A 12065-nucleotide genomic window follows, 5' to 3' on the forward strand; every position below is an offset into this window, starting at 1 on the left:
TTTGACTACACTCGTTCACTTCACAGCGCTGTTAGATGAGAATGGATGGAAATGAAGTTTTGTACAATCAAATGTGTAATTAACGATAAAAATACAAAAAATAAAATAAAATAAATTTAAATAAAAATTGGAAGGTAAAAACGTTTGGCACAAAAAATAATGGAAGATAAGGACATTATAAGGAGTGTTTGAGTCATATTTTTCTCAAAAAATATATTTTGAAATAGCGTTACGATGGAAAATGTGTGAATAAGAAAATTTTTGGATTGACATGTAATATTATTTTATTAAAAAATATATGTCTGAAATGATCTCAAATCACTGTCCAAAAATATATTTTAATGGAAAAAATGAGTCAAACAAGAGCTACGTGCTTATTAGTAATTACCCAAAATTAAAAAATGATGTCAATTGGCGGCTCAATAGATAGAAAATTTCCCACGTTTCAACGTCGAAGTCGCGTTGACAACATTACTGTTGGTAGGCGCGTTGGCTAATTTTTTTTTATCACGAATAACTAATTCCCCATATTACGCCGTATACAACAAACGGGCTCAATATATATATGTAACAGTGTAACCCACATTTTGACTGCGCATTGAATTATGATTACGCACATTCGAAATTCTTTCAGTTGTGCTGGAGGCGCAATTTTGAATCCCAGTTTTAGTATCGAAGCTATTCGGAATCGTTTGATGGACTTCTAGCATTTGGGTGAACAAGAAGAAGAAGAAGTCCTTCAGAAAAGGTGAGTATTTTTTCTCTTGTAATTACTTCTGGTTTTTGTTTTTATGGTTCTCATTATAGAAAAGTTGAATTTTTATTTTAATTTTGCGTGTGTATAATGGCGGTGATGGAATGATTGTGTTTATATATTAGTTGCAAATTATGATTTATTGTCTTGAATGATGGCTTTGAATTGGACTTGTCACTGTTTATACTATTCCTATTATCAATTAAGATTATTATGTCTCCTGCAATGATGATTTGTACCAAAACTTAATTTTTTTTTAAATTTTTTATTTTATTTTTTGTTTTGCTCGAGGCTGATTTGGTTTTAAATTTTGGGAATGTAGTTTTCTTCCTAGTTTTCTGTAATTTTAATTGATGGATGGAGGGATCATTTTCTCAACTTCCAATTTCGAAGTCTGTTAATTGAGAAGGAAGATTCTGAAATTTATATTTCTTTTCTGGTTTGCTAAATTGCCTCCTAAATTGATTAGAAACTTAAGATGATGTTTCTTTCTTCTGTTTGATGCTCTTTTTATATGTAGCGTTTTTTGTATAGACTGTTATTCAAGCTATTACATATTCAAGAGCGAGAGAGTAGGAAGACTAAGTCATTGCGTCTGATATTGATGTCCTAAGAAACATTAGGTAAATTGCTGTTTCATATGCTACAGATCATGCTTTGTAACCTTTCTCTTGGGATAAATTTTCTTGGACTTGTTTTGTCAAGATTGTCAGGCACAATTTAGTTGTCAACATAACCAGTTATTGTGGGCATCTGGCAATTGAAATATGTAATAATGCTGTGTTATTCCTTTAATAGTATTGATGCATTCTTGTTTTGTTTGTGCAGTGCCTAAGTTTTTAGCAGTAGATTAATCTAGCTGAAGGATTTTCCGAAGTGATGGAAACTAAACAGCACAAAGATAGTGTAATTGCAAGACTGATGGGTCTTGATGACGAGCCACCTCAGCAGACCATCCATAAAAGACAAAGAGTGCTCTCAGAGAATTATCTTCGCAGAAGTGCTTCCATAGGAATACGAGAGGGAAGCTCATTCCGTCTTGTTAAGGATGTTTTTGATGAGCATGTATTAAAGAAGGATGAACATAATATAATCCCAGTTCTTGATAAAGAGGCAAGTTACAGTGCAATCAAGACACAAATGGGTATGGGGAGGAAGAAAAATGCAGGTGCCACAATTTTAAAGTCAATCCCTGGACACAGCTACAATTACGAAGGAATATTCAACAAGAAACGCAAGCAGCATGCTCGAGGAAATGTCTTGAGATCTCTCCAGAAACTTGAGAAAGATTCTTATACAGGTCACTTCAAAGAGGTTGGTTTTGATCCCATAAACAAATTAAAATCTCGGTTGGAAAGGGTTGATCGGCCTCATCTTTTCTCAACAAGTATTGTTATGTTGGATCCAAATTCCAAGATGGAAAAAAGAAAATCTATACATATTATGTCTGATCTACTTCCCAGATCAGGAGATAGAGACCATGATGAGTCCTTAGAACCAGATAGAGAACTCCTGAAAGAGTTTACATATAAGGATCAAGCAGTGAATGACATGGACTCTTCTACACATAGTTATAGTGATTGTAAGGAAATCAAGAGCAGAATTTCCCTACAAGGAAGCAGTTGTAGGGAGGCATCAAGACCACAATTTTCAGGTGAGAACTACCTCGTGAATGAGAGGGAGTCTTTGGTGGCTTCTTGTCCTGGTTTGTTTAACTGTGAAGATCAAAAGCATGCTCTGTACCCTTCTTCGACTGGGTCATCTTTAGCCAAGGAAGTCTATAAGCAAATTTTTGAACGGCAGAAGAGGACCAAAAAGGTGCAAGCAATTGAGTCTGCTGGGAGGGCCCAAAATCTTGGTGAAATGCTTGTTATGGCTGATTGGGAATTGACACTCAGAAATATGAACCTAGAATTTGATAGTCTGCAGGGTAAGAACTTAGATTCAGGCTTTGCTTCGGGAATTTGCAGTAAAGATGGTTGGAAGAATCAGGATATCATATGCTCACCAACTTCTAAAGTTGAAGTCTCATGTGAAACCTTTTTAAAGTGCTGGCATTTGAGGCAAGAAGAAGAATCTTATCTGAAAGATAATAAGTTGAGGAATCAAAAGATTTTCCAGAATGATGATTTGGATTATAGAGGCTCAAATGGTAGTGAAAAATTCCAGTCGTGTCCAGATACTTCAAAGAATATATGCAACATATTACGAAGTCCTACTAGTTTTCAATCTTCTAGGTATCGTGTTTCCCGGTTAGATTCAGAAAATAATGACGCTGCAGCCCACGAGAAAGTTACCTTGATGATTCAGGATGAATGGGCAAATGGACCAAATATGAATGATGGGTCTAGAGATAATCAGCATGATTCCAAAATTTCAAACTCAACTATCAGTAATCTTGCCTCTCAAAGCACGGTTGATAAATTGGTCAATGCAGAGGCAGAGAACATAGAGATTTCTACTAGTCATAGGCAACAGAAGTCTGAACCTAATCCTGGCATATTGTCAATCAAAGATAGACATTCTTCTTCTCATGTCATGGAAACATTCACTGGACGGTTTTGCTCTCATTCTCCTTCTCATGATTGGGAAGCATTGAATGGACAGGTTTGTTCTCTTTTTCCTCCAGATCTTGAATCATCTAAATGTTCTTTCCCAGTAAGTTGATTTACACAAAGCTTACCCTTCCAGTCTTTATCTATCTCATGGTGTCATTTTCACGTGTGAGACTAACTTATATTTTGCAGTGTTGTCTTTGGTCGTGATAAATAATGGTTAGTATCCCACCTTTTTAGTATCTTCAAAAGTTAAGGCTGCCTTTCAAAATAGTATGAATATTCTCTCAAATGTGGTAGATGAAGGCAAAAGTACTGAGAGAACATACTGCCAGAGAGTAAGTGTAAGGAAAACGAAGTTAGCTGCATCTTATAACAATCCTTATAAACACACTACCCGAGTCACCAAAAATGATGATTGCCACCCCAAGGGATGAAGGATTATGAGGGAGTTGATTGGATGCCCATTATGGTGCTGTTGGAGATGAACAGAAATTTTTTCCTATGAAATTTCTTTCAATTGGAGATAGCTAATTACATACTTTAATCTGTTGTTTAATTTTCCCTTTATATTCTAATAACAATTTTATCCAGATTTCTTATCATATATTAGTTTTTCTATATTGACCCTAATTTTCTTTTTTACCTCTCTGTAAACATTCATTGTTAAAGCATTAAAGTTTATAACTGATGCTTTGTTTCCTTTCTTCTGTTTTTATACCTTTCCCTTGCTTTCCACAGCTGATTCCTTACATGCAATGCAGGTATCATCAACATCACACGAAATTTCCAAAGAAGCAGCAGCTTCTTCAAACTTTTTAAAAATAGGTCTTCCAGAGTTGTATAGCAATTTGAAAGGGACCAATCAGTGTAGTCCTCATTCAATTTTGGAACCATTTGAAGAAGAGAATTCTTTGACCTCTGAATACTTTGAGAGTGTTACTACTGATTTCCACAGTAAGCAAACTGAAACTTTTGTTAATATTTCATTGCTTTGGCTTGCAATAAGCTTATTTTCATCCATAACTACTAGGTCAACAGTTGCAACTTCAACTTCCAAAGTCCAAATCAGAGGAAACTTTCTCGGAAGGATCTGGAATTGGTGAGATTAGTGATTCGGACACTGAGAAAAGATCCCATGATCCCTCTGACTATGGTGGAAAGCTACTGAGGTTTTTTGGAGATGATGAAAGTAGAGATTTTTCTTATCTGGTTGATGTTTTAGATGAAGCTCGATTTCAAGGTTTGAATTTAGATAAGGATTTTGAAACGTGGCATTCTCTGGAATGCCCAGTGAGCCCCTCAGTATTTGAGGCATTAGAGAAAAAATATGGCAAGCAGACATCTTGGCAGGAGTCTCATAGACAACTTCTGTTCAACCGTATAAATACTGGGTTGAGGGAAATCTTTCATCCATACACACATTTTCGCATGTCAACGCCCTTTAGAAGAAGGTTTAGTGCCAAATTGACGAGGGACGACGTCGAGGAAGAGTTATGGATGTTTCTAATTAGCCAGGAAAAGGAAGAAAGCAAAGGCTTGTTTGAGAAGGCCCTGGGAAATGAACTGAAATGGTTGGACTTGGACGAAGATATTGATATTATTTGTCGAGAATTAGAGGCTCATTTGTTTGATGACCTGGTGCTAGAGTTGGTGCTGTTCGGAATTGTTGAATGAAGTTTCCCGAGTTATTCGTTGTCTTCAGTTTGTGTCAAATACATGATAGAATAAATACAATTTTGGCATGCAGAGTTAAAGGTACAGTTTTTGTTAGGAATGATCTCCTAAGTACCGGTGCTTAGCTAATGTTAAGTATCGGTTACATGACACACCATTTAATTAATGAATAAGTTAATAGTTCACCAATTAAATTGTGTGTCATGTCATCGGTACTTAACATAAGCTGAGCACTGATGCTTATGACATCATTTCTGCAGTTTTGGTCTATACTGAAAATGAAAAAAAAAAAAGTGTGAAGATGGATTTTTGTGTGGAATTAGATTGAATATGTGCATACATTTTGAAATTTCTTGGCCAGCCTCTGGTCCAAGCGAAGTTTTGAGTATAGAAATTCTGTTGTACCAATTCTTTTGATTCACCCTTAGCTAGGTCGATTTAAAATTTGTAATCATGATATTCAAACTTCCCCAAAAGCAGCGTATGGGTCCCTGATGATTTTTTTCTAGCCTTCAGCTGTCTCAAAGTCACACAATGAATTTGAATGTTATTTTTTTCAACTTCATCTTTCCTCTCAAGAAAAGTTGAAAAATGATGAGAGATCTTATCTCTCTCTCTCCAAGGAAATAGATTGTATCTTCACCAAAATAATAATAATAATAATTCTTTTCTCTCCACACCCGGACTCGTTATATTTAAAGAAATCTGCATTCTTATCAAATTAATATATTAAATTTTAATTAATTTAATAAATTTATTAAACTAAAGAAATAATAAATTATTATTTACTAGATTATGCTGTATCAAAGCTATCTAATAAATTTTAATGCTTAACTATTTTATATAAATGATACAAAATTTGAAAACACTAATTGATTTTCAGTATTAAATTTCATAAATTATATTAACAAATTTTAATAGGGAATTATTTAAGATGACTATTTTCACTCAAATCTTGAACTGGGGAGTTTTGGCCGGTTCCTATGGGGTCTTGACCGGTTCACATGCTCAATGGTTCAACAATGCGATCTATCCCAATCTTATAGCAAGTTAGACAGCTTTTGGGCTAACCTAATAGCATCATTCTGGCCCCTCGAGGCACATCCAAGTTGGCGGAACAATCACATTGGGGAGCTCTGGAACCAAGCGTGGGGAGTTCGATTCCTGGAAGGCACAACTTGAAAGGCAAGATTTATCTTGGAAGGCAAGTTGCTGTAAGGCAGTGAAGAGGCTCCCTTTGGGGAAGGAGTAAAAGTCGTGTGGGAACCAACAAGGGCACATCCCGCGATTTATCTCCCTGAACTGCTGAGGGGCCAAAGGTTCAGGGACGAGGATATAGTCTGGCGCAAGTTGGGACACCTCGTTAAATAATAATAATAATAATAATAATAATAATAATAATAATAATAATAATAATAATAGCATCATTCTGATTATAATAACTATGATCTACTAGTTGCTAGTTTCTCTTGCCTACTAATTTCTAAAATAAGTCAATTACCCTTGTCAATTTTAAATCTTGAAAATATAAGTGCATAAAAATCTCCCTCGACATGTTTTCTCCATAACGAGGTACTACATTGTAATTTGAGTTTTCTCCATAACGAGGTACTACATTGTAATTTGACATTTGTATCAATTTTTTTTTTTTTTTTTTTTAATGACGGGGGAACCTGCAGCCGCTACCCTTCGGGTGCGCACTCGATAAACCCTCGCGCTAATGCAATAATCTGCAAACCACGTCAATCAGGTAAACTGCACTAAGCAAGCCCTGTACAACATGCTCGATCGAGAAATTGTTGATATAGAGAATCGAACTCGTGATCAAAGATTTTTACGTTCACCTACACCACCAACTCGGTCACCTCATGAGGGACGACATTTGTATTACATTTTACAATTAGGTGACATCAATCATGTTCAGTTCAATAGAATAATGACTTGCACACAATTTTGAATTAACAAATAAATAAGTGCAAGAAGCACATTAGGAAAGATTTCTTTGTATCTCAACAAAAAATGGAATAACAATTTTCAACGTTAATTTAATCACTTTTTTAAAGAGAAAATTATAATCCTATGAATATGACGTCTGTTGCCTTTTTACATATTTGAGCCCCATTTTTGTGAAAAAATAATAGTGATTTTTTCGAAAAATGTATAGTTAAAAAAATATGGAAATGTTTTGATTTTACAATAAGATCTCACAAAAATTCATCACGGGCCTGACGTTAGCTGAGTTGGCAGAGTGAAGGACTGTAGTGGGGAACATCCTGTTAGTCATCCTTAGGTCGCTGGTTTGAATTTGGCAGGTCGGAACTTTTCTCCTTTTTTATTAGGGTCCGTTTGATTGTAAAGATGAAATTGAATTGAAAACGAATTTCAGAGAATTAAATTATCTAGAAATTATTTTCCTGAAAATTGTAAATTATTGTGTTTGATTGATATAATTTTTCAAGTGAAAAATGTTGAAATAAAAGTATTTTTTAATATTCGTTTAACTTTGTTTTACATGAAAATTGTCAATTAAATGGATGAAATTTACTGGTATTCGAAATGAAATTTGTTTCCATTGCTAAAACCCAAAAAAGAAATTCAAGAAATTCAGCTATTTTTGGGTGTTCATTTGGTTTTGTTTTACATGAAAATTGTTAATTAAAGGGAAATATTTTTTTACAATAATTCTTAGAATTTGTTTTCATTATCAAAATAAAAAAAATAAAAAATGAGAAAAATAAAAAATTGCTACAATACTCAGGAAAACTATATGGTGGGAATTGGTTTACCATGAAAACATGAAAAATCACACTTTCCAAGACAATCAAGAATTGAAATTCCATGAAAATAATTGTGCTGCCAAACAACAAAAAAATAGAAAATATGGAATTGAAATTCCATTTCCATGCTATCAAACACTGCCTTATATCATTTTCTTTGAAAGCGGAAAAAAAAAATATATATATATATATGTATAACAATGATGTTTAAAATTAATTAATTTCCCTAAAGTCACGATTTAGATTTACTTTTGCAAATGTATCTTGAGACGTAGGTTATGGGAATGGAATCAAAATGACATTAGTGTATAATAATGAATTTCCAATGAAAATTTCGTAGGATTTTGTGCAGAAGTGAGCATCAGGTTCTTGACACTTTATAATGTTGCGGATTGCGCAAAGTGGAGAAAAAAGTTGCATTTTGTTGGGTCTGCATCTACCCACTTCATGAAATAGAAATCACAACAAAAGCGTAAGGTGAGTCGTTGTTTCACAACCAAGTTAAATGTATAATCTGTTTTTTTTCTAAGTGTACTCAATGTGTTTGTGTTTATGAAGTTGTCTTTTTTATGGAAGAAATATTTATATTCATGCTTCTTCAGTCGAGCTATTAAAGGACAAAATATCATAAAGATGAATATTACATACTAAAATGGAGAACAAAAGAATTGAGAAGATACAGAGGTGGAGTTAACCATGACAGCAAAGCAGGATACACAACTTTCTTACAATAATTTTGGAAGTTCGAATAAAAATCCTTCTTTCCAATAAACTTGATTACAATCTTTTCACAAAAAATACACATGTTAGAAACATATCTTTGTTCCATGCTAGAATTTTTCTAGTCTTTGAAAGAGGATTTTTCTAGCATGTCCATCAGTCAGTTAAACGTCTTATATGACTTATTGTGTATGTTTGGTATTGATTTTTCACCCAAAAAAATCAATTTTTTGACTTTTATTTCATCATTTCAGCTGTCATTTTTGACTTCTTTTCTCATAGGCGTGATCACTTTTCTTTCTAACGGTCAAAAAATCAATTCTTATAATTACTACTGAACAAGCCCAATATTATCTAGCAAGGTTTAAACGCTTCGTGCATATATTTCACGAAATCCTTAAGTCAAGTAGGCAATAAGGAAGTCGGAAGACTTGGAAATCAAGGTCGAATGTGAAATACAGCAAGTGATGTAACAATATCTAGTTTTGTGATGAAATCCCATCTAGATCCCAAGCTTCAGTTTTCTGTCAAGTCATATTAGGGATGGCAAAAAAATCCATCCCTCCTCGTCTCGACGGGTCCCTGCCCCGAACTGGTTGGCGGGGCGAGAGCCCGAACCCGCACCATGAAGGACAAAATAAAATTAAATCTTGTAACTGAAATGGGTATCTCCGCCCCGTTGACATCACTAAGTTAGACCTTTTAATTGAAAGGGATATTCCCACCTCGTCCCGTTGACACCACCAAGTCAGACCTTTCAATTGAAAGTTACTCCCTCAGAATATGTCACAAGATTTTGATAAAATACTGATCACGTGACAGAACAGACTTTATGTTCCCTAAATAGACGTATTTGCTTAATCATCAACATCATGAATATCGATTTTTACCACGGTTTCTCATTGAAAAGACGAATGCTACTATTTTTTATGATCATCTTGTCAATTTAGTTCAAAGGTCACGACAACGAATTCTTTAAAAAAAAAAAAAAATTTTAAACTCATTTTTAATCACATATTTTTCCAATAAAATAATTTTGCACGTGGACCAATAACTTTTACCCACTTTTATCTACACATTTTCCAAACGAATCACTTTCCACAAAATCTATTTTCAAAAAATTTACAACAAACATGCAGTTATTAATTTGTTTGAATAATTTCTAAAGTAATCTAGGAATTTTGTCATGCTTGTTACATTACGTGCAGGAACCTCTGTTATTGTCATCTGAAGAGTTCAAGCTCTATTATTTCCTAGGGAAATATCGATTTCCTTGGACTAGTAGTCTTTACTAGGCAGGAGTAGGGTTATATAGATTCTCGAAGGATCACTCGTGGATCCTTATGTCATTCCATTAAATTTAGGATTTGAAATTAGTGTGGCTTAATCATATAAATGGTCACTGATCTTTGTCATATGTTACTACTTAATAGTTGAACTTCAAAATCTATTTTAATGGTAACTAAACTTCATCAAATATTATTACTTCATAATTGAACCAAAAAATGTATCTCAATGGTTACTGAATTATGCACCACGTTACTCATTTATTACTTTTCAGGAAAAATTGTTGTAGCAGTCCCTAATCTTTTCATTTTTTTGCAGATTTTATCATAACTTTCATTTTGTGCCAACGAAGGTCCTTAATCTTTCATAAATATACACATGGGGTCCATCTAGACAGAAATTATCCAAAACACTGTCAGTTAACCAAAAAAATTAAGGAATCAATATCTAATAAAACTGTCCAAAATATCGTTCAAAAACACTATCCAAAAAGATATCAACATCTAATAAAATCGTTACGGTAGCAGATAATTCAAGGAATTTTCACGATCAACTGACGGTGTTTTGAACAGTTTCTGTCTAAATAGACTTCAAGTGGATATTTATGAAAGATTAGAGATTTCGTTGGTACAAAATGAAGGTTAGGATAAAGTCTGCAAAAAAAAAGTTAGGACCGCTACTGCAATTTTTCCTTTTTTTAATCATATATTCTTCATCGTAACACTATTTCAAAATATATTTTTTGAAAAAAAAAAATGGAACTCAAACAACCCTTTAGTGTATTTAGACACGCCTTTTAGATGCCCCTCAGGGCACATTCAAGTTGGCGGAACAATCACATTGGGGGGCTCTGGAACCAAGCGTGGGGAGTTCGATTCCTGGTGGGAACCTTTGATCCAATAAAGGAGGAATTATTGGTGGATTAATTATCATGGAGGAGGCTTCCTTTGGGGAAGAAGTAAAAGTCATGTGGGAACTTGGGAACCAACAAGGACACATCCTGCGATTTACCTCCCTGAGCAGTTGAGGGACCGGAGGTTCAGGGACGAGGATATAGTCTGGCGCAAGATGGGACACCTCGTTAAAAAAAATAATAATAAATAAATAAAATAAAATAAAAGGACACGCCTTTTAGATCTGTCTCCTTTTCACCAGAATCTGATGTTGTTCCTCAAATTTCATAGCCATTGTTATGTCATAAGACACGTGGTCGTGTCAATGACATGATATATGTACAGAACTAAAGTTGCAGCAATCGAAAAATAAAGATTCTTAAGCTTTTATTTCCTGTCTTCTCAATGTGACATTATATGGCAGTTTAATCAGCAAAAGTAACAGAGAGCCTTGTCCTCTATGAAAGTGCAAATCGCAAGTTCACGAGTTGCGTTTAAATAATAAAGTTGATTTTTTGAGTCCGAATTATTAATCTCTCGAAGAATATTTACTTTAAATTACACAATTTTAATCAATTTAATTTTAATAATAAAAAAAAATACGCAATAAAGATTTAGTTTGAAAACGTGGGAGATGACTAAAGATATACAAACTAAGAAAACATAAAAAAATTTGGAATTTTGGAGGAAAACATGGTTGGGGCTCATGGTTTTACCTAGCTATTGCCTAATTAATTTTTTCACAAGCCAATTAACAAATTATTCATTTACGATGTTAGACTTGAATTTTCAAATTCAGCTAATTAATTCTCTCAATGAAATTATTCCTAATTGATTGGTTTAACCTACTATATCTCTATGTTGATTAAAACCTAATAACCATATTAAATTTTTGTGAAAGTAGTTTAATGGGTCATCTAGGGTGAGGGACATATCTCTATCCTTATACAAACTTAGGGTTTCTACTGTTTGGTTTGAAATGTACAATCTTTTTTCAAACGATGTATAAATTACTAAACATAATCATTCATTAACCACGTAAATGAAAATGCAAGAAATACAGTCGTAGATACACATGAAAATAAATATTTTAACATTAAAAAGCAAATATTAGAATTAATTAAAGTTATGATAACTTCAATCATATATCCCAACAAAAATACTTAGCACATGTTGTGTAAATGATAAAGAGGATAATATTTATAACAATGCATTACAAATGTGTCAAAATAATTGACAAAATACATAATTATTGATAAAACTCATTTTTGAAGCTTGGGCCTTGACTTTCTCAAATATTTCTTCACATTCCTTAATGTATTCTCCTTTTGTTCTAGATTGCATCCCAAAATACCAAGAAAAAGAAAAGAAAATGAAAGAGAAAAATGAAGAAAGGGAAAAG

The 12065-nt window shown here is 33.7% G+C and overlaps 1 protein-coding gene across 1 annotated transcript; it reads left to right on the plus strand.

The window, feature by feature from the left end:
• Positions 1-598: 598 nt before the first annotated feature.
• Positions 599-5394, plus strand: LOC111383404. Its single transcript, XM_023007516.1, has 4 exons — positions 599-748; positions 1583-3361; positions 4074-4266; positions 4343-5394. Exons 2-4 carry the CDS (start codon positions 1634-1636, stop codon positions 4984-4986), a joined length of 2565 nt encoding a protein of 854 aa, XP_022863284.1. The 5' UTR covers positions 599-748; positions 1583-1633; the 3' UTR covers positions 4987-5394.
• The last annotated feature ends 6671 nt before the right edge of the window (positions 5395-12065 follow it).

This window comes from Olea europaea, unplaced genomic scaffold (genome assembly GCF_002742605.1).
Source record: "Olea europaea var. sylvestris unplaced genomic scaffold, O_europaea_v1 scaffold2675, whole genome shotgun sequence".
Lineage (NCBI taxonomy): Eukaryota > Viridiplantae > Streptophyta > Magnoliopsida > Lamiales > Oleaceae > Olea > Olea europaea.

What these genes read in the sequence shown, in the direction of transcription:
- LOC111383404 (XM_023007516.1), top strand. Translation starts at nt 1,634, where the DNA reads ATGGAAACTAAACAGCACAAAGATAGTGTAATTGCAAGACTGATGGGT. An exon ending in GGGAAGCATTGAATGGACAG is followed by an intron (nt 3,362 to 4,073) that starts GTTTGTTCTCTT and finishes CATGCAATGCAG; the next exon opens with GTATCATCAACATCACACGA. An exon ending in TGTTACTACTGATTTCCACA is followed by an intron (nt 4,267 to 4,342) that starts GTAAGCAAACTG and finishes CATAACTACTAG; the next exon opens with GTCAACAGTTGCAACTTCAA.